This window comes from Hylaeus anthracinus, unplaced genomic scaffold (genome assembly GCF_026225885.1).
Source record: "Hylaeus anthracinus isolate JK02 unplaced genomic scaffold, UHH_iyHylAnth1.0_haploid 11997, whole genome shotgun sequence".
Classification (NCBI taxonomy): Eukaryota; Metazoa; Arthropoda; class Insecta; order Hymenoptera; family Colletidae; genus Hylaeus; species Hylaeus anthracinus.
This window is the reverse complement of record NW_026534344.1, coordinates 1,635,876-1,659,580: the sequence shown is the minus strand read 5'-3', so window position 1 is coordinate 1,659,580 and position 23,705 is coordinate 1,635,876. Positions and strand designations below refer to the sequence as shown.

The 23,705-nt window shown below is 42.2% G+C and overlaps 1 protein-coding gene across 4 annotated transcripts in view; it reads left to right on the top strand.

The window, feature by feature from the left end:
* Positions 1–23,705, top strand: part of LOC128889179 (uncharacterized) — a 79,557-nt gene that overhangs the window by 47,558 nt on the left and 8,294 nt on the right. For 2 of the 4 annotated variants that reach the window (XM_054146578.1, XM_054146577.1), the window contains exons 7-10: positions 4,567–4,706; positions 10,533–10,704; positions 10,811–10,937; positions 11,173–11,253. In XM_054146578.1, the coding sequence (XP_054002553.1) occupies positions 4,567–4,706; positions 10,533–10,704; positions 10,811–10,937; positions 11,173–11,253 (520 nt within the window). Of the gene's footprint in view, positions 1–4,566; positions 4,707–10,532; positions 10,705–10,810; positions 10,938–11,172; positions 11,254–12,348; positions 13,437–14,291; positions 14,325–23,705 lie in introns of those variants that run through there. The other 2 variants (XM_054146575.1, XM_054146574.1) reach the window with 2 other exon arrangements.

The window sequence follows — 23,705 nt, the reverse complement described above, 5'->3', positions numbered from 1 at the left end:
GGAGAGCTTCTCTCTCGGGACAAGTTTTAAACGACGCTTATAAAACGTGTGCCTGTGCACTAAATGCATGGAAACGGATGTGCCGTTTTTATTTTCCTCCCTTCGTGCGCGTGCCCTCCGAGAACTCCATGGAAAGTTCCGTTCGAGCGACTCTTGCCGAGATTGTCTCAGCTGTCTTCTTATTTTTCACCCACGGCTCTCTTCATCCCCTTCCGCGTCGTTTCCGTGACGAGTCATGAATTCGTCCAACACCCGCGCGGCGTTGAACAGTTTTTCCTTTGCGAAAATACGTTTGCCAGGCTCAAAAATAAATAAATAAATAAATGGAGGGTCAGAGGCGGGGGAAAAGTAGAATAAAAAATAAATTGTAGGGGAAAGACAATTTAATTATTTAAAATCGGAGAAGCCAGAATCTACGTGAGCCAAGTTGAAGGAGAACCTAGGTGGTAAAGGAAAAGAAGTGGAAAGAGAGATGGGGGAAAAAGAAAACGAAGGGGAGGTGCATCTGTATCTGGCAGATTACGAGGTATTTCTCGTGGGAGAACGAGGAGTGGTTAACCCTCTTCTTCCAGCTTGCTTCCCGTTTATCGAGTCCCTCTTTTCAGCTGCAACAATCGCGGAAAATAAGCCAGCCGCGGGTGTAGGCGGGACAGAGGGTACACGAAGGGGTGGCTGCACGCGGAAAATCCATAGAAGGGAGTAAAAGGCTGAAACTGGGTGAAGTTCGACGAGTCGGAAATATTCACCGGGTATTCGCGATAATTTGCATCGACGTTATCGGTCGTTCCTCTTCGATTCAATTGCAGCCTCGATATTTTAATGGTCGGTCCCAGGAAGGATATGAATCGCTGCACTCGATTCGCAAAATACTCTCTTCTTTTCAAGAGAAGTGGCCGCTGTATCGCTCCCTCGAAGTTCGTCGATGTTTAATCGGTTCGTTATTCTTCCCTTTTTTTTTTTTCTTCTCATAATCACTTGAATTCGATGCTAGTGTAAATATATTGCAAGAGGTGTTCCTATCTAAAAGTAGGTTTTATTTGAAAACGTATCCTCTGAATTTTAATTAGACAATACTTAGAGTTATATTTTACTATTCTATAGCAAACGATATACCGCTCCATTTTTCATTTTTCTGTCAAGATTCTATGCATGGGAATGTCCCTGCGTCATTTTTACAATCAACAATTCCACAATTGCTTTCGATACACGAAAAATACGTTGTCCCCGCCTATCCTTCTCCATTATCTGGGCGTATGGGTTTCCTTTTCACTTTCTCTCGGAATCGAACGCGCAATAACGATTGGATCGTTTATTTTCCATCGATGATCGAGAGTTTCCAACCCCGCAGGGTTGCCCAAAATATGCTGGAAATTCTGGCTAGGCGTGGGGGGACATTGACAAGTATGCAATATTTATCAGAGCCGCATAGATACGTCCCCTCGGTCTCTGTTATGTATTATTCCGCGTGGTTCTATGTAAAAGACGGGTTTTGCGACCGCGAGCAAGCGATATGAATACCAAATGTTGGCCAGGGATACAACACCCCCGTCCCACTCTCTCCTGTTTCGGCATTTGCATGCCCACCTTCGAATACTGGCCCACTAAGCTCCCCATCTATTTTTTTAGCGACTACGCGAAAAGGGAGGACACACGGTTAGCCCTACAATCCATCAAACGATACCTCTTCTTATAAAAAGACTGGAATTTTCTTTACGATTCATAATCGTTGTCCGAGCAAGGATTTTCGGAATATTTTCCAGCAATCCGTCAACTAATTTATTTTGAATTCTCCATTCTTGGAGATGCTTAATGATCCGTGGTCCATTATCGTTCCGAAGGAGTCTTCGATACACGTGATCGAGTATATTAATCCTTAGTGACGTGATAGAAAGAAAAAAAGAATTAAAAAATTAAATGCTTAACGATCCAACTTCCTCGTAATTTTAGTTGCTTCTATTCCACTTTAAAAATGTCGAAGCAGTTAGTTGAGTAATAACGCAAGTGACGCGAGCACCAATTCGTTCCGAACATTCCAACCCTTATCTCAGAGTCATCTTGAGAAGAAGACGCGAACGTCCAGCGTAATGTTCGTAGTAATTTCGTTCGCGAAGACACAAAGTCCTTTCTTCGTTGGATTGGAATATTCTACGCGACTGAGTCCAAGTATTATTTAATAGGGGAACTTCCATTGGCTGAAAGGAAATTAGTCGTAAGCGTGGTACGTTGTTAGAGCATCCTTCGTTTATGCATAGAGCTGTATTATTGGACGAACAAAGGAACGGTTCGAGACTGGAGAGGAACGGGGATGAATTCTTCGTCTTGTTAATCCTATCGAGAGCTACTCTTAATCTTTTCATTGCCGTCGCTGCACCACTGTACCGTATAAAATATTTTGCTCCGTTTTGTCGGGGTTTATAAATCACTATAGTAATCGCAGCCACGTTGATTCACCACGACGACTCGTAATTTCTATGTGTCAGACATTTAACTCTCCAGTTTCATCTTGTTCGATACTTTTTCATATTATGGAGTGTTTATCCACCTCTTACTTATCAATCTTTTGTTCAGATAAAAATTTAGCCTAGAATTTGAGATATGTCTGACTAGAAACGTACGTTTCCACTTTTGGCCGACTCCAGCCAAGAATATATTCCGCGGGACATGAATTATTTCCGCGACACACGGATCGCCAGGAGCGTGATCGTTGTAACCAAGTTGGAGCTGGTAGCTGTTTTGCAAGATTTAATTCAAATTCAGAGGGTGAACTCGATTCTACGTCGCAGTAAGCGAAGTTAGTTAAGTACAACGATATCTGTGTGCATGGTGCGCCATGCGTGTTTCTTAGTGCGCGAAGGCTGTGCAGCGAACGACGCCCACCCGGGAGCGCAATCGTTTACAGCGTAACGAACACAGTTAACGAGCAATTAATATGCCCGTTAAATGCGACGGAGCAAAATGATGAGATCGTAAAACGCGCGAAAACTCAAACGAATGCGTTCGAACAAAAGACGATTCCTGTGTTTACTAGATCATTGCAATTTATTTCGAGCAAAAAGTGTATAAAGTTACATGGTATTGTCTAAAATGATCAGAAATTTCGATGGATAGGACTGGCAAGCGATTTACAAGTCGTGAGATGGGGAGCGCAAGTGGTAGTGGACAGGCTATGGTCGGACTCGAGTGGAAAGTCTCGATATAAATTATTTACGGACCCAAAAAAAAAAAAAAGTTAATTAAAAATACCACTGGTTGCCTCATTTTTGGTTCAATTCCTACGATAGTAAACCCGCTATTGTTTTACAGACCCAACTTTGGTCTGGTTTCGAAATTTTCAAAGAACCTAGTAAACATTCGCGAGTGGATTACGATCAAGGGAGTCACGTATCGACTGTTCAGCCGAACCTGATGCGGATTTTGGGGGGCGTAAACGAGGCGGCCACTTTGGCCAGGGCAATAATGTCGATGATATTACGTCTGGCGTTATTAGGTGCAAACTGCTCGTTACAGTGTAAACTGCATTCCCGTTTCTGCCTGTTTAGGAGGCGCTCGTGCCGTGTGTCGGGTCAACTAATACCATTCAACATAATTAGCGTAGCCCATTATGATCAAAACTTGCTGTACACGGGCCATCAGTGCTCCCTGTCGCGCGGCAAACAGAGACAACGTCGATACGTCAGTGTTAAGTCAGCCTGGTCACAGTTCGGTAATTACGCCGTTGGTTATTATTGGAAACGTTTCGACGACACGCGCGGGACCGACTCTTCTTCTTTTTTTATCATTTTTTTTCTCCACCTTCACTGGTAGTGGATCACGGGTCGATTAATCGAGCCAGTTTCCGTTTCAGATGAGAAGCAATCGACGCGAAAACGAACCCAGAAGCCTCGATATCATCGCCGTTGTATTATCGCGTGGACGGTGATTTTCAGGAGAATTTAACGCGAATTTCACGAGAATTTCCCTAGTTGGTCCAATCCTGAATCGGCGAGAGCTGACAATGGTGTCGCTCGACACATTCCTGACGTTAATTTAGAGGGAACCGATCCGAAATTTCAATTGTGGAATGAAATGAAATTAATTCTGTACGCGAAAGTGTCGCTATTCCAAATTTTAAGGTTTTTTGTTCTTTGAGTAGATGCCCTAATGTTTTAGAAGATTGTAGTTCCACAAACGGTGATCGAATCCCCCGAAATTGAACAATTCCGATGAAGCTGAACGGCACGAATATTTAAAAGTTTCTCCGCCGAGACGCGGCTTTACTCCCGTCACCCGACTGGAAAGGATGAGGTGGAAGTTTTATCCGAGACTCCTCTGATTTCCCTCTAATTCCGACGGAGCTCTAGAAATAAATCTGGGACAGAGGTCGCGAGTTATTTGAAAACATCGAATCTATTATTTAATTTAGACAAACTTCTTTAAGAAGGTACGAACATTTACGATACTGATCGTAAGTGTAAGAAGTACAAAGATGTTTCAGTGAACAGTTGCTCTGGATAATTTGATTAGAATTAGATAAAATTTAGTGACATAGTGTTTTAATACTCACTGGTGTCAATGTTGCTGTTGCAGTTGGACAGGTTCAAAGAACCTCCCGCGTTCGGACCCATGTGCGATCTCCTGTGGTCGGATCCTCTGGAGGACTTCGGGAACGAGAAGAACGCGGAGCACTTCTCCCACAATAGCGTCAGGGGTTGTTCCTACTTTTACAGGTAAGCGAATGAAAGAATTATTCAATAACATCTCGCAATTTCGCAAGAAAAGTGACACGAGTCAGAAAAGAAAACTGACCACTTTGAAAACCATTTCAAAGCGTGTTACGCGTAGGTAAACTTAAAGGAAGCGATAAATTATTTAGGTTAATTTTTTCTAGAAGTAATTCGAATTTTCCCGTGTAAAGTCCGATATTTTTAGATCACGATTGATACATAATAAAAATTTTTTTTATTCTTCCATCAGTGTCACGATTCTTGCGGAGGTGCGACATATCAATCACGTATCAATTCCTCAAGCATAAATTTTCCCAAGGCATAAATGAATACAAAACGCAAAGAATTCTCTATATATGGCTCCATGCTTCGTCCCTCGTTCGAATAAATTTCTCCCCTAATCAACACCTTCGTTTCCGAACAAATTCTTCTTTGTTCCCCGAACAAAAAAATTTTTCGACGCTCTCTGGGTCGCCTCGCTCAACGAGAAATTCCCACCCATTTTCGTTTCACTTTCAGCCCCATCCTGGCCACGTCTTTTTCCACTTTTTCCACTTTTTCCGCTCTCGCTCGTTACCCCATTCAACGAGAGTAATTACCTAGTCGTTTGTCCCGACGAACGGTCGGAAGCGAGTGGTCGCGATCGCGGGACACGGAAACCAAACGAGCCAAACTTTGGGACAAGTTTCGCCCGGAAGTTTCTCCTCTATCCGTGTCCCCTCTGGCTACTGATACCAACCTAGCCCCCTCTCTTTTTCCGCTATCCAGGGAAATTTTAATAACAATCGCCTGGGAATGGTAGGCTTTGAATCACTAGCTCTCTCTTGGGGACACTTTCGAACGACCGCGATAAAAGTTTCAAGAAAGCCACCGTGTCGCCGTTATCCTTTCCTTTCTAGCTCCAACCGGAGACTCCATGTTGCGATCCCAATGAAGAACAAAGGGATCGCGCAACGAACTCCCATTAATTTGACAATTCAAAAGAAATTGATTTTCGAGAACGTATTTTAGTACATGAATGTACAAATTTCATTTGCTCGAGTTTATCAGCAAACAATATTCGTAAATATTCTTGAAAAGGGTGAAAAAGATAAAGGTGCAGTGTTCGAGAAATTCAATTTCGCTGCTATCAAATTTGTCTCGGGCGTTTTCCTCTTTCTCGGGGCAAGTCCTTCGCCATTGGAGAGATTATCAACGCCCAGACGTTATTTTGCTTTCCTCGGTGGAAAGTTCTGTCGTTGAAATCGAACGGTCCCGAACACCATGGGAACGCGCGAAATGAAATTTTTCGTTATCGCGATGGGAAACAGGGGAGAAGGCGCTGAAAACGTTAGTTCGATAAACGCGATAAGCGGTTCGACGAACGCAGGAAACGGGGAAAATACGGGCGAAAATAAGCGAAACACCCCCCGAGTCCATCGATGGCGCTGCCAGGCATGAATAATTGTGAAAATACCGTGGAAGGAGCGTTGCGTTTATGCTGTTCGTTTAAACAGAACGATTGAACACTATCGATAAACAATTCTCTTAGATTTCACTCGTCAACATTATTCCTGTGGTCGAAATGATACAATTTTTACACTAAATGTACCGAAATTTTATTTGGTCTTAACCAACAGTAACAGGACTTGCCTGTTAATGTACTAAAAAAAATCAATTTTCTTTGTATATGTATCATATGAATTGTACTGTTTTAATAGTATTGACAGGTTCATGAAACGGGCCACAAGTAGTCCAAGCGCGGATTTGTTCAAACGGTTTGACCACGCACGTGACTGTACTACTAAACTCCGACAATTACGTGGTCGTAGATTAACGTTGTTTACGGGCAACGATTTCGTAACCCGGCGTGATTCCGAGGATAATTAGCCCGGCTAATGAAGAGGAATCGTGTTTTGCCTAAATTCATTCGAAATTAATTTTCATTGGTAAACGAACGGCTGTCCGACCACGTATCGTCCTATACTACTAAAACCTGACGTCACTCTGATCCATTCGATTCTTGTTAACTAATGCAAGGTTACGGTTGAAATTAAAGTTTCAAATAGAATCTATTTCGATACTCTTCGAATCATTCCTTTTCTTTAAACAATGTCTTCATCACAGAGCAATGAGAAGCTCTACTAATCACCCGTACTAATAACGTTAATCAAGTACCAAAATTTTTACTTCGCTATTTTTATAACACATCCGAGGTCCAATATGGCGAATTTCGTGCCTGGTCAGCGATTCTAGCAGTTGAGGGTCCCTCGACCGTCTCATTAATCATTGTCTCGGTGTGAACGGTACCTAATGGTCGTTAGCGACCTTGCCTTTACCTGTGCGCGAGCGTTTCTCACGGTCCTTGGTCGGGTCAGTTATAAGCGCGCGAAAAAGGTCGGTCGTCTGACGTCTGCCGCTTAATTTGTTTACACGACATCGACGCGAACGCCTTAGACGCCCAGCGTCGCGACAGCCTTCGGGGCTGGATTGATCCTCGCTGTAAACAAACACGACCGCGAGAAAAAAGAATATATATTAGTCTAATAATTGCGAGACTTTGCTCAATAGCCGCATTCCCATCTATTTAAAATTTATGTAAAAAATTGGTGGACTAAAAAATTCTGTTTCACTAAATCGAAGCATTCGAAGCATTCGTTAATAAAACAGAACTTCTTGTGCAGAATCGCATTTCGTGAAATAATTTTATAAAACGTAATTTGGCATTTATCTCGATAAACAAATGAGATCTCTCGATACACGAAACGGAATTTCAAGCCAGCTTTATTTCGAAAATGCCACAGTCGAAAATTTCGAACGATTTCCACATCGTTAACGTGTCCGATAAAACGCCTCCCCCCCTCGGGAGTCGGACCACCATTGAAATTCAGCTGACATCGGTAACGAAATGATGGATCGTCATTCAACTTCATCTTGGATTCTGTAGCTCGCGATGAATGATGCGCGCTGCGAATTGATTTATCGCTGGGGGGGAGGGGGGAGGGGGGCTTAGCGCTCTCCTGCTCGACGGGGCGGATTAAAAGTTCAAATATTCAGGCAGCTGGGGCACGTTGTTTCCAGTAAACTCTCTGACATCCCCCTGGGGCTTGATCTGTCCCGCGAAATTGTTCGCGCTGAAAGACCACCGCGACGCCGGATTTATTCTATTAGGATGCTCCTGTGACAATACTCCTTGTTTCGGTCACTCTGTTTCCCTGAGTCTTTTTAAAACGTCGAAATGGATATTTATCATTGGCAGGATAACCATCATTTTAGCTTCACAATAGGAGGACATGTATAATTTGATATTTTTGGTCGATTTTAATTGATTCGAGATCAATTATATTGGGATGATAGTAAATGCGCTAAAGGGTGTCAAGAATAAATTAGGTAAATTGCTAAGTTTATTGGTCAAGGTTAATAGTAAACAAAAATTCACTTAACGAATTACGGATTTTGAGATGCGTGATATTTTCTGGGACATCCTAAAAATATCGTTTGCGTGCATACGCTTCTCTTGCGCCACTGTAATTATAAATTCGGCTCGCGTTGCTGGCTTCACACAACGATACCTATCGCATCGAGGGGGTAGTCTGCGCCAAAGAGGGCGAATTAGGCTTTTCTTACCTATTAGTTTAGAAAAGGGGTATTAATCTCATTCGTATGTTCACCCACGCTTGAGTACGCTCGACTAACCATCCCTAAAGTTATCATAATGAACAATTAAAATGTAGTAAAGAATTTCCAGACTCACTACAACATTTCCAATAATAATTGGGTGCTGAATTAGTGCCAAATAGGAAATTGATGATAAAACGGTTCGAGTTGTGGTCTCGGCCAGAATCGATTCCGCGGGACGAGCGTCGGATGACGATGATTTATCGGTAGCATTATAATTTCTAAATGCTCGGCCCGTACTTCTGTTATCGCGTTCGATCGCCGGATAAAATTACTCCACGAGAGAGTTATCACGAGTTTTCGCGTGCAACCTCGCGTGCGGGCCCGCGGCAACGCCAAGCAAAATTGTCGAGAGCGTTTTAAGCTTCCCTTGCATCGGGCTTCCGGCCAACCTTCAACACAAATTTCACGTACGCCATTTAATTCGACCTGTTATCTTTTTCCACCCATATTTACCAGAAACACGATGGAAACAGAACTCTCCACTTTGAAAATTAAAAAAAAAAAACACCCTAGAAATACTACGTGTATATTTATTTAGTTTTTATTATGGAATTGTCAATATTAAGAGAAACGTAAATGTTTGAAGTCGAATATTTGTTTTTAGTTAGTACTGAAAGTAACGTAGTCGTCGATGCAATAATTACTGGATATACATGCAAACAGTAGCAGTACCGACTGGCTAACACAGTTCAGATTAGAATAGATCAACAATTCCCTGCAATAAATTCAATTTTCCATATTAACCAACCTCCAAGGTTCCCTAATTCAGCCTCCACGTAAATTCATGGATATCTCAGCAATATATCTCCAATATACTAATAAATTTATTGTTCACGAGCGCCATAAATAAATTCATACGCATCCTCGAAGGCAATATATTTAGAATATTTTCCAATATATCGCACGACGAGTAGCCAATGAATTTTGTTTACGTTCCCTCGTAATTCCACCTCGGAATCGAACTGTTTCCTCCCGACAACAGACGGAAATACCTCTCAAGTTTTACTGGTCGCGTAGCAATCATTTCTCCCCCGTGAAAATTCCCCGTATAATTCGCTCGGCGCTGGGCTGGTTTCAGGTGAAATTAAGTGCGTTTTCAGTCTACGCCGAACGAACGATAAATCATCGTGACGCGACGACGACGCGATAAAATGTGAGCAATATTTTGCCGCGTCGCGATTGCTCCGTATTGAATTTGACGGCCGACAGATAGTTTCTGTTGCGTGCGATCGAAAGCAAACGAATTATCTTCCTCGACAAAGCCTCTCGCGTTGCACGTCGGATTTCATAAACTTCGAAAACAACCACGGGAAAACGCGACGTTCGTGCTTGCCCTCTAATAGAGGTACAAAGAATTTGGATGTATTCCAAAAATGCGATAAAAAATAGTTCCAACGCAACCCACTTCAAAAATCTGCCGCAGAGGGCTGGGAACGAGTGAAATCAATCCGTGGTTTTCATATTAAAATGGAAGAATGAACGCAAGACACTTGAAAGTTCGAACACTCCCAGGAGGTTGCTCGCGACCCCTGTTCGCCGGATGGAGGTCACCGCGTTTACGAGGACGAAATAAATGGTCGGAGAGCTGCGCGGAGGTAGACGGTTTTCACGTAAGGTTTTACGAGTACGTCTTTCAGGATGGTGGTATGGTTGAAAGAAAGCTGGGGGAGGAGGTCGAGGCATCCCGAACGTTCTCTTTATAACGCCGCGACCATTACGGAATTGCTACTAGACCAGCGGCGCATTGATAAAAGATCTCTTGAACATTACGAGCGTATCTCGCCATTTCGCGAACTGCACTTTGCCGTTCGACCGATGGCGTAATTTCTCCTTGGACTTCCCCGACGTTTCAACATTTTCTCGCCCCGCCATTTTAATAGAAAGGAAGTGCCTCGAGGGGTTACAGCATCTTAAATCCACGCGATGAATCTTGGCAATTAATTCTAGTGGAACTACACGGTCGACAAATTTAGACTTGTACCACGTCGATGTCGTCGATGTCTTTCGAATTTTCGAAAGTGTAACTTTTTATCCTAAGAAGTTACGCTTGTTACGCGCTACATTCCACACACCCTCTCCTTTTTATTCCAAAAATCAATTTCTTAATGTTATTTCTGATATACTAAAGTATCACGTGAACCAATCGACTCTGCTTGGTTGGTGTTGCAGTTACGCGGCGTGCTGCGACTTTCTGCAGAACAACAACCTCCTCAGCATCATAAGGGCACACGAGGCGCAGGATGCAGGGTACCGTATGTACCGAAAATCCCAGACGACGGGCTTCCCATCGCTAATTACTATCTTCAGCGCGCCCAACTACCTCGACGTTTACAACAACAAGGTGAGCTATGGCCTGGCAAACACGAAAAGCGAGCGCATTCCCGATTCTCTTTGAAAACAAGGTCAACTTCACTCTTTAGAAAGCTAATACTCGGTAAATGTCACAGGCGGCCGTGCTGAAGTACGAGAACAACGTCATGAACATCAGGCAGTTCAACTGTTCGCCCCATCCCTATTGGCTGCCCAACTTCATGGATGTTTTCACGTGGTCTCTCCCGTTTGTAGGTGAAAAGGGTAAGAGAAAAACCCATTGGTTACTTAAATCATCGATCTGCAACAAAATTTGTCACAGCGAGCATTGCAACTAGTGGCGCCATTAGTTCGCGTACTCGTCGTGCGCTGAAATCCAATTCTGCCTAACATATTTATACCTAATATCATTTTGATGTCACTTTGTCGAGTTCCAACGATTCCCTTTCGATGAAAGTTCCCTGCGCGAGATAACTAAACATTCCCTTTCCCTTTGCAGTCACAGAGATGTTGGTGAACGTGCTGAACATCTGCTCGGACGACGAGCTTATGAGCGACGGCGACGACGGGCTCGAAGAAGGTAATGTCCACTGTTACTTCACCTTTGTCGTCCTTTCCGTAATACGATCACGTTTCTTACAGAGATTCTACTCTCTTTTTTTTTTTTTTTTCAATTTTTTTTTTCTATTCCCTCTCTTCGAATCGACGTTTTTACTGGTCCCTCTTACATCGTGATCAGAGTGTTCTTTTCTGTGTACCTCGTTTGTTGCTTAAACGATTAACAGGATCGAAGGGAACGATTATTCCTGTGTTCCGATACTTCAACGTAAGCGATACTTGCGATGCTGTTTGAATTTTTTTCACGCAATTGGAGTGCAAGTTTGAAAGCAGTACGGTATGAATTTTTGAACCGATACTCGGACATCTTGGCACGTTTATTTTTCGTAGGCTCTGTTATAAGGTTTTGAAACATAGGCCATTGGGAATTGAACTGTTCAACCTGCTCTAAACACGATTTAAGAGAGGCCATGTTGGAAGTTTGGATCGCGAGGATTTAACATCGACAATCGAACGTGGAGGCCCACCTAGGGTCTCCGAATCGTCGCGTTCATCTAAAGTAAGGATCGATGGCTTAACTGCGAAGATTGACTTTACTATCGGCAAGAAAGTTTTTAGGAGAATTTTGATTTTCCAGGATCACTGATCAATTGTTCTCTAATAGTACGTGTGGATACAGTGTTGTTTTAAAGTGAATCGAATGATATTTTGTTCTTTACAATATTTTCCAAAAATACGAAACGTACGTTATTATAACTTTCTTTTCAACCTCGTATCAGAAACCATTTGTCGGACGTTATCAGCTTCGCAGCCACGCCTCGATCCGCCTAAATGAAATCCTGCGTCACGCGAATATCCAAACCAGCCCGCACGTCACTTTCAAAATTTTCTCTCACCTTTCTCGAGAAAACGAAATCGAAAATCAACCCTATTTAAAGTTTCGACGAATACTTCGAAACTCGAAAAAGAAAACCCAAACTTTTACCCTCCCCCCTGCCCCCGTCACGAATACAAATGAAATGAAAAAAAAAAAAAAGTAGTCCCGCGCGGTCTCGACCATCGCAGGAAGATTTTGAATTCTCTTTCTGTTTCCATTTTTCACCCGCTGCACGGACAGATGGTAAGAAGCGCCACTCGACTCTTCTAATCGTCACATTATTAAGAGCTTCATTGATTATCATTGATTATTTTTTAAGCTGTTTCATAGATAGTGTCAGTGTGTCGAGTTTCTCTCTTTGCATCGAAACATTTCTTTTTCTCACCTGTTTCTCTTTTCTTCTTTACCTCCGTATTACTTGTGTCTATACATGTTATATTTTACCCTTATCTCTCGAGCCGGGGAGCAAAAGAGGAAAAAAGAAAATCAGAATTTACCGTTCGCGTGTTCATACACTCTTTTTGTTTGAGTCGAGATCACACGCGCGAGATTCGCCATTTTGTTCTCTTCGCATCCATCCTCATATTCATGTGGTTCGTACGTCTCTTATCGGTGTACGAGCGGATTTTTTTTCTTATTTTCTTCCCCTAGCTCTCTATGTCTATCTGTGTCTTACTCTAACTCTTTATTTCTCCCTCTCTATATTTATGATATCTATCTTTGTTTCCTCTCCTCGACTGAATCTATCTTTTTATATATATATATATATATTTATTTATAAATATACGTATACCTCGATGGCACACTGCCTGAATTCTTGACGTTGTCACCCGGTAGACTTTCATTTTCTGCATCGTTGCGATCATAGTACATAGACGATATTTTTTCTCACCCTTCGTTCGGCGGCGTTCACGATGGCGTTCACTTTTATATTTAAAAAAAGGAACAAAATATTACAATTCTCCAATCCTCTAAAAATTAGAGTCAAAGAATGCAACAAATTTTAAACTCTACTATCCCTCCTTTAAAAAAAAAAAAAAAAAAAAAAAAAAAATTAATCCTCTAATAATATTAAATTAATTTTTTTTATAAACCTGCAACCCCCGGACGCCATCTTGAATAATCTTAAATCTTATATCACGCATGCAACGATCGCTCCAACGTCGAATCCACGCGAGTGGATTCGGTGTTACTTGAAACGATGTCTCTGTACTTCCTTTCGTTTCTCTGATTTATTCCGCTCGACTGTGCGTGTCTGTGTGTGTGTACCATTGTCCGAGTTTCCGAAGTCAATTTTACTTTCTCTCGTGTCACGTCCATCCCAGCCCCACTTTGGCCCACTTGTACTCTTCTGCACCGTACTTTTTATTCCGTTTCTTTCGGTATGGCCCTTTCCCCCCCACCCCTCGGTACACGTTTCATGGACGCGGATAGTTTCCTGAACTTTGGGCGAATGCTGTTTCTCGATCCCCTTGGAGCTGCGATTTTTATTCATTCTTCGATAACGAGAGAGATTTGGAACAAAAATATACTGAAATATTTTTAATTCATTTTTCTTAGTAATCACTGTACGAAAACGTACCGTAGCAATTCATTCTTTAAACTGCACTTGTTTATTGTTTGACACCGATAGATTGAAATCAAGATGCTTTAGTATTATTTTTCTTAGCGATCGGAGCAATGGCATCTACGTTTATATAAAACTTCAACGTTTTGACTCTCATTTGCGTGCTCTATTTTCTTAAAAAACAAAGAATAAATAACACAAAAGCCGATCGAGAAGCAACAATCCCCATGAGTCCACAGAAATGAAGCAAAAACCACCCTCGAACGCCTCCCGACGATTCTTTGTATCGCCAAAGTACAAAAAGCACCCCTCTGCCCCCCCCCCTCACCCTTTACGAGGAACCCCAAGAACCCCCCTACCCCTTCAGCCCACAGAAGTTGCACTGACTGTCTTTTATCGTACTCCTTCTCTATTATATTTGTATCAATCACACTGGCCTTGGACTCCTCCTATCTCGGCACGACACTATGCTACTACTACCTCTACTTCTACTACTACTACTTCTACTACTACTACTACTACTACTACTACTACTACTACTACTACTACTACTACTACTACTACTACTACTACCACTCAAAACTCCGTTGTTCGGCATACGCAACTCCCCGTAAAGTCGCAGCCAAAGTCGTTGTCCAAAAAAAGAATGGTAAGTCCCCGAGAGAGAGAGCCGACGACTTACTTGACGCAAAAGTTTTTTGAACAAGCCACGTATTAACCCGTCAGAGTTGTAAATTCTGAACAGACGACACGGGCACGCCTCTGTACCCGTGTGTAAACGCCTGCTATATGTATATATGACGCGTGCATGTATACATATACGTATATCGAGTAAAATTAACGAAGTTTTCTTTTTCTGTGTTTTCTTTAAACGTGAGCGGGCGCGAACACGTCCAGGTCGATTCTGCTGGAATTAGGTGAGACTAGTTGTCATCGGAGATGGGGAAAATTTTGTTCTGGTATCCAATGACAGACTATTTATTTTATTCTTCTACTTTGGAACTCGATATTTCGCTTATGTACCACTGTACCGATTGAAACAAATTTTCACTCCAGCATTGGTTAGTATATTCTTCGATTCAAATTCATTTGAAATCTGCTCAGTTATTTCGTGTCCAATGAAAAATTTTGCCCGTCTCTCGCATTTGCAAAGTTGAGTAAACCACGCAGTGCCTTGTATGAGAGAGTAAGAAGATGAAATAATTCACTGGAAGTGATTCTCAGTCGAATTTTCCGCAGATTCCTATCTCGCTTCTATTCGTTGCTCGGACGCAGACGTTCTCCGTCAATTCAGTAGTCTAGATAGAGAATTAGAAGGCTAAGTAGAGTCCACGTTGCCGCGTAAGTAGAAAACCAAGGGAATGTGCCGACGCCAGCAGAACGGCCTCGCGACGTGAGTTCCGCGCAGGCCATAGTTCTCTCACTTGTTTTGTCTCTTTGTTCCTGTATAACTACTTGCATAGTTTCATGTATACGTGCATACAGGGTGTACGACTCGAAACGGACCGTCTAATTAATCGTTTTCAGCTGAGGAAATATTTTATTTGTTATTAAAATGGTTTCAAAGAGCAAATATAATTAGTAACCTATAGTGTACAGCCCTTTATAAATTTATGAAGTATGCAAATATGAAGTATGCGTGCTAAATATATTTAGGGTGAATTCACGAAGGGAAATTAAATTTTTTACGTATCTGTGGAGAAGCTTTTGGGTGTACAACGATAGAGATTAATTTTTGACAGTCTTGGAATAAAGTAAAGATTGTATCGCTGAACGATGAATACATTTTCAAAGTAAACACCGTATGAAAGTAACATCAACCAACATCGATTAAAATTAAACAATTTCTTCATTTGAATTTTAAATCAGAATTTCATGAAAATCCTTTTTCAAGACATTTTTCTCGCATGTTCACAGGCACTGAAACCCTTCTAATAACAAATATCTTCCCCTCAAGTCATAATCGAAGATAATTAAGCGATCTGTCTCGAGACCTGTCCATCCCGTCTGCGTGCAATCTCTGTCTACTTGTTCGTCTACTTCTTGTTCCTATTGCGCGTGCTCTGTAACCATTGAGTCTTTGAATCGAGATCACGATTAATCGGAGAACATGCTCTCCTTACGGTGTTCTCTTTTCTTTCTTGTCTTTCGTTCGTACTTTGGTTCTGTGTTTCTCTTTTACTTAGTTCGCCCCTTTGTGTTCTCGTTCTCTTTCGTTGGACCACGCCGCCTGTTACTCTTTTTTTCTCTTTTATTATTGTTTTTACCACCTGGTTTACCCCTGTATCTACTGACACGCTGCGTTTAACACGATCGCTCACCAATCACCCACGTCAAAAAAAAAAAAGAAAAAAGAAAAAAGAAAAAAGGAAAACGCCATCTCCTCTCCTCGTTTCGCGCCTCCGGTCCCCGCCTGGTTTTCGCTGCCGATTGGCCAACACTTTACGTCAACCGTAGCCTGATCCACTAACGATTGCGCCACCACCGGCAAAAAGTATTTGGAATAAAAGTGTTGATAAATATCGGTTAAAAAAATATTCCGAGTTAAGAGGGATCTCTGGAGCAGAAAGATGTCTTGGGAATTTTTGTTTAAAGAACGATAAGGATAAAAGGTTCTATGATTAACTTGGACGTATAAAATTAGATAAATTTAGTACTTTGTTGTTATTTATTTTCACGGAACGAGATGTAGAAAACGCTAGGTTATATGAGTCATCGTTTGTCGAGCATTTTACCAGCGATTAGTTTGCCCATGGAAACCCCCGAATTGGATACAGGAGGGCGTATTCCCTCGATCGATGGTCGACCAACGACAATACGTTTCTCTATGAACAATCCACGGATCAAGCGTTGACGGATGTACCGGGTAATCCCGGCGAAACACGGTTAATCTTCCACCGCGAACACGCCAGGGTAGCCGGTCGATTGTTTTCCACCCCCTCCACGACGTCGACTCTGTCTCGGAGGAGGACGAAATTTTATTCGAATAAAATTTGGCTAGTTTCTTCGCGAATAAATTCCAAGGAAAATTCGCTAACTCCGTCATTCGATAAAATCGCAAAGTCTTCCAAAATTAGAAATACGACCGGTCGATTGAAATCGAACCATTAAACGCCAAGGAATCGTTCGTTAACATCACCATCGCGTAGTAATTCTAAGTCAGAACCACGACTCGATTGAAACCGTGCCATTAAATTCCAAGGGACCATTCGTTAACCTTGTCATCCGATAGACATCAACCTTCCCACCGAAAAGAATCGCGAAGTCATTCGAAATCGGGAACACGACTCGTCGGTTGAACCAATAAATTCCAAGCACCCGTTCGTTAACTTTCGTTTGACAGACACGCCACCTTCCCGCGCGAAGTGAATCGAAAATGAGGGATACGTCGATTGAAAGCCATTGCATTCCGTGGAACCGTCAGACTTATATTCTAGCAGGGTGCTTCCCAAGTGGCGAAGGACTTTCCATCATTTTTATTTTCAATCGAATTTCAATCACTTGGAGGTATTGCAGATGCTAACCACTGATCTCGACAAATTTAGTAACAGAAAAATAATTGTAGATGTTCCTTATGAAAAAATATTGAGAAGCACCTGTGCATGATACTGTCCATTCGCCAGAAGAATGCATCTGGACCGCTTTAATCTTTCAAAATTACCATGTATAAAACCAATCCATTCCATTATGCAGTCTCAGACTATTTGAAAAGCGAAAGAGCACCACAATCCGTAGGCGTGGTCAGATTCATTCTTCTCCCTCGCGAGCAGTAGGTTCCCAGCGCGGTAGATCGTAATGCCTTTCGAAACCAGAGACACGGGACACCGGCTGAAATCGAATGGTTAGATTCGAGCAGTCAGCATTATTACCTCGTCAGAGACTTTTCCCCAAGCGCGAGTGCAGCTAGAAGCGAAAGAAAATAGCGAATGGCGTCAGGGCCACTCTCCTCTCTCTCAGCCGCCTCGAACTTCACACCTCCCTTTTCTCTGTGTATTTCTATTATTTCTATTTATCTTTTTCGTTCCCTCCCCGGTTCACATATAATAGACTGCGACGTTCCAGTCTGCGTTTCTCGGACAAAACGACGTTTAATCAGCGTTTAACCAAGATCGATTTGTTCCCAAATTATTATTGGCTTACCTGAATGGGTGCACCTGCCTTTTGAAGAGATTTTACAGATTACAATAATTAAATTGCTATTTTTTTTCTAGCGAATGTTATAAATAACTCTGTCTGTGGAAACATCGATAGCTGTTCTTGCATATTTTTTCTTTCGTTTAGTTAAACATTGAAATACTTCAAACCATCTTAAGAGATACAGGTGCACCTATTTAAATGAAAGCGACATTTCAACCAGCGATTCGACCACCAGTCCTCTACCCTTCGATCCAGCCCCTCTCGGCATCCCTCGTGCTTTCCTTTGCATCCCCAGCACGCTTTTCCCCGTGGCTGCGTTCGCGTGAAAGGAGACGTGGTAAAAGCTTTTTGCATCGACCCAGGGAAACTTGTTTTGCGAAGCAACGACTATTTTTTTCCATTAAGGAGTACAGGTTTTTTTTTTTTTTTTTTATTTTTGAGGAAAAACTAAAGCAACGTACGTAGTATACCTATCATTTTACCAAGGTGTTTAATATTTAGAAAAATGGAAGCTTCGTGGTTGCAACGAAGATAACTGGTTAATTCTCAATTTTTAATTTTTGATCTTACCGAGTTTTTTTTTTGTAAAATTCCTCTTTTTTTGAACAAACAGCCTCACCTTCGTTCTCCATTGACTCGAACGCTCCCCTTAATCACACGTGTCTTCCCCGATAGATTGCATCTAGTAACAGCAACCCTGTAGCAGGAAAAGCACACACCACGAAAAACTGTACCCTCTCTGTTCATGAAAACGTCACGAAACCCATTCGTCGCTCACTTATATATATATATATAAGTGAATCGTTTCTTTCATACAACCACGCCGTGTCCCTCAGTGTTTCATCGACCACCCTCACCCCAACTCTGTTTCCGACTGTCTTCCCTGATTTGCTCGTTTCTTAATCGTTTTTACGTTCCCTTACTACCAGATTCTTTTCTTTCGCGTTCTTTTTACAAACTCGCCTATTTTCTGAAGCGTCGCGACCGAAAATGCTTTCGTGTCGCGACGCGATCTTTTGTTCGCGCATGCTAGTGTCAAGTAGATCCTAGGATTAAATCTTAATCGATCCGATCGATCCCGCGCCTGAGATCGTCGGGGAATTCGCCTGATCGCGTCCTCGCCAGGAAATCATGTCTTTAGTCAACGCTACCGTTTGCCTTGCTCGACTCGTGTCTGTTGGTGTTGGACAGTAACGAATTTTAAGATCGGTTATTCATTGTGGTGCGACTAGTCTTTTAATAGTCACCAGTAAACTACCATTTGTAGTCTGCATTCGTAAGGTAATTGTGACATTTCTTGTGATTATATACGTGTCAATCGCTCTGTGATTGTTTCGTGATTGCTTTATGATCACATTCACGATCTACATTTCTAATCTGCAATCGCGAGTCGGTAAGCAAATCTTTCACAACCTCGAAAAATAAAAATGTATCGCATCTTCTGACCAACGCCACAGTTAATTAGCAAGACGGTAATCAGAGCGAACCTCTGACGATCGACGGACGATTTATTAATCAAAAGGTTTTTCTTAATGAGTTTTTGCAGGTAGCTTCTGCGTAGCGGTGTCGTTAATTACCGCACGGAGAATATGTTTCGAATGTCTGGCCGTGACCGATATTGCTATCGAGATTACTTTCCTCGACGCTCGTTTCAGATATCACGAGCGTTTCCCCATCCGCGATATATAGTTTAAAGAACGAGACGAGAAGAGAAAAAAAAAAACATTTGCCCGTGTAGAAAGTAATCACGAAGTTCTCGAGAGGCGGTCTGCGTCCCATTGGAAGTGGAAACGATCTTCCATGGATCTCGTCACTCGATAAGATGCAACTATTTCTAACAGACGAATATGAAAGCTAATCTACCGTTCAGAAATTAATCCTTGCGCGATCGGAATTTGAATTAAAATTGTCAGGACGTGCTCGTGTAAAGGATCCTAATTCAATCTTTTTTTTGGAGCTGTTGAATAGCGTTAAATTCTTCTTTAAATCACAATAGAACGAAGTATGTACTAATCCTCCGTGGGATAATTAAGATGTGTTCCTCGTCTTGTAAAATACTAAAATTATTTGGTATAATTACGACGTGAAAGTTGCACAGGTCCATAGAGGATTAATTTTCACCCGTTTAAGAATGATTTTGCTACGAAAATTTTAATCGCCGATTTTAATCACCTCCAACCAAAAACAAAGAAGAAAACTGATTGGATACTTAAATTACAAAACGCAGACCGCCCTCGATTCTCACTAACGAATCACATTCTTATGCTTTCAGTGCTCACCGTTTAATATAAATTAACGAAACTCGATCATCCGTCTTATCTACACCGTGGCCCGAATCGAGGATCTCCGACGCGATCAATCGAGCCTTTCGGGGAACGATTCTCTTGTTTGCGCCGAATAAAACCCTCCCTGTCCGATAATTCCGCGTAAAAATTTCGCAAAAATCTCCCCTCCGGCTGCGTTTTTTTTTTTTCATGAAACCGTGGAAATCCGGAAACTCAGCGCTCGCGTTTACCATTATTACGGTCAGCGAATATTTCTGTGTCGAGGGCCACCGCTCGCATGCGACTCTGTTCTCGATGAAATAATTCACTCGACGTTCTGTCGGCCAGCAATGTTTTTTCAACCATCGAACGAATTTCGACTAGTCGACGCGACCGCGGAATATTTCCAAAAATTACAAACACTTCGCGAGAACACAAATGTCGAGATCATCGAGACAACAGTTCGTCAAAGATAGAGTAAATGACCAATTCTGGGTCGGATGTCCTCGATTATGGGCCAGATTGTCCAGGAAGCCTCCATTATCCGAATTAGATTGGAAACAGCAGTTCTTTGTTCATTTTTTAAAAATTATTTGAAGTTTGGTTGTTAGATGTATTCTCCAATTTTTTACTGACTTATTTTTGTGAGGGTTTGAGGGTTTGAGAGACCCTGCTACACGAGATTCGTGCGATAAAATTAGTTTCGACGATGATAGAGGAGTTTCAATTGAAGAAGGAATATTTTACAAGTATGCGCGTTGTTCGACTCGTGGAGCACTCGGATAATGGCGGTTCTACTGTGTACAGAGTTCTTGACTGCCTTCCAGTACCACGAGGGAGGATCTAGAGGAAAAATCGCGAAGGAAATGTTAATGAAACTCGGGTTGCACGGGCTTCCATTTTCGAATCGTGGCGACCTAAGAAAGGCTTCTGATGCTCTTGCATTTTATTCTATATAAAATCAACTCATAATATTCATGATTTTTCGAATAACCTATCGCGACATTGTAACCAGAGACGTATAGCCTCTGAAGAACCTGTTACATCCATTCAACATTTCATTCGTCTTTTATGCCACAGATTCGTCCTTCGAGGTATCGATGTGCAATTAAAAATCATCCCTTTGCGTACAGAATGGGCCAGTGATGGTTCTTCGTTTCTCCATTTGTAAAAATAATTGCCTCGCTCCATGACACAGAATCACCCTAATCTCTCGTGGTCTCGCGAGTTTTGACCCATCCTGTACGAAAAACAAGGAAATAGAAGGTGTTCCTTAGCACTCGGCCATTATCGCAACAATATTTTCGTCAAAGTCCATAAAACCGGTTTCCGAAAGGTTCTCTTCTAGAGTAAAATTAAATTGAACTTCAATAAAAAAACAAAAAAAAAAAAGTACACCACAGAATATAGAATTCATCACGCTAAAACTTTCTTTGGAAGTCCATTTTCTTTGATCACGGATATGGCAGCATCCCATCAAAGTTTGTCATCCCCCCCCAAAAGCTCGTTTTGTACTAAGGAACACCCAATTTTTTCAATTTTTCAAAATTCTAACGCACACGCTTCTTGACTTGGACGCCACTTACGCTGTGCACTCTTTTTCTTGTCTGTTCTATGTGTTCTTTTCTTTACGCCACATTCTACAACCACCTTCGCCAACCACCAACCAACCAACCGCCACTATATCAACCATCCGAAATTTAAAAAACAAACAATCTGTCCAACGTACGATTCGAACTCTCCTGCGTCGGACTGTCCGTATGAAAAAAAAAAAAAATAACCAAATACGTCTTTGAAAAAAAAAAAAAAAAATATGTACATACATCTCCGCCTCTCTCTATCTCTTCTCTTCGGCCGCATTGACGCTGCTCTCACATTGTTGGTTACTTCTGTCCTTTTACTTACGTCCACGCTCACCATCGGTAAAACGACCATGGGCACCATGGCCGCCATGGTAACCCGATGGTAACCCGACGGTCTGGTCCGAATACGACCCCACCTACCATCGCGTACGGTGAGTTCATTTCTGTTGAAAGTGCGCATAGATCTCGGGCTGTGGGGGATCCACGCGTTCGAAGGCACCTGGCATCGTGATTCCTCTTCGCTGAGATTCTGGACTTGTCATCCGTACATCTATCCATGTATTGTTTCTTTAAAAAAACGTCTATATAGTAATTTAGAATCTTGAATCTGGATCTTGCTCCAACAGACTAGAGTCTGAGTCTCTACTGAGTCAATAATGATGATCAAAGTCCCAGGGAATGGTCAGAACTCCCTGATCCACCCTTTGTCCCAGCGGAGAAGGCCATCGTAGCCAGGTCTCCTCGCGATCCTCCATATCGGTCACGCAGAACGAAATAGGAACACGTCTAGCACCCAATGGTTCCTCCTTTCGCGTGAGATGAAGTATCGTTGAATTGGAAATGATTTTTTGTGTATTCTAATATGACGTGCCATTGGGTACGCGCAGCTTCCTATCGTCGACGAGCGAAACCGTGTGAGAGGGCACCGAAAGAACCTCATAGACGCCACTACGGGGTCTCTTAAACGCTTCGGAAGAAGAGTTCGAGCGAGAGTTTCATCGTGGCGACGCCTATGGGGTCGAAAGACACGGAGATCCATCCGCAGAACGCGACGTCTGTATTCAAAACGATCTTTCACTCACTCTGAATTCGATCCTTCGAGTCGACCACGACTCTGGAAGTCTGTACTAATTTCCTTAATAATTTTTTTTTTTTTTTTTTTTGTTGTGTGTGTGTGTAACGAGTTATATACTCTCAAAACATTGATTGTATAATTCAAACTATCTTCCACTCAAACGCGGTTCATTTTAATGTCTGCTCGAAGATCGAACTGCGCCTTTTAGAAACGCTTCTGAAACAGCGATAGAGCACTAGTAGCCCTGTGCAACAATGTTTTGAGCACAGATCCGCGACGACGTCCTCGAATCAGAGGTTACTAGTCCCCCGATTCGATCCGATTCTGCTTCCCTCGTTGCAACCTCGAAGACGCGAGATAATTCGCGATCGCGGGTCCTCTGGTCAACGAACGAGGCTTGAACGATGGATCTCCGTTTCTGGAACTCGGTGTCGAGCTCGGCCATCTTATGATAAATGTTAGCTCGGTAGAAGGCTGTCGCAATGGCGGCCATCCTCTTTCTTCCCGTTCCGAAGTGCCAGAAATGGGCAAAAGTCAATCGATTATTATATTAAGAGCTGACACGACACTTATCGAAGATGTAATAGTCTCTACAAGGTTTCTTAAAATCAATTTTTAATTTCATCAATTTATTTTCACAAAAAGTTGTCTCGTTAATCGTTGAATCGAATAAACGTTTCGATCTGAAACGTACGGAAAAATACTGATAACTGTTGCCTGTTCACCTAAACGAGATCATTTTTTTTTTTTCTTTTTTTCATTTTCATCGCATTGCATTGAACTATTGAACTCGCGCGAATTCGGTCGTGAAATTTCGCTGTAAACCAGGTTCAGTCACGGAATGCCATTGCGACAGGCCACGAGTGCGTAATCATGCGCTGACACGTAAATGTCTAGAGAGCAAAGGCTTGATCTGTTGTATAAATTAGTAGTGACGTACGTCGTTGTATGTGCCGCATCGTCCTTCTCGT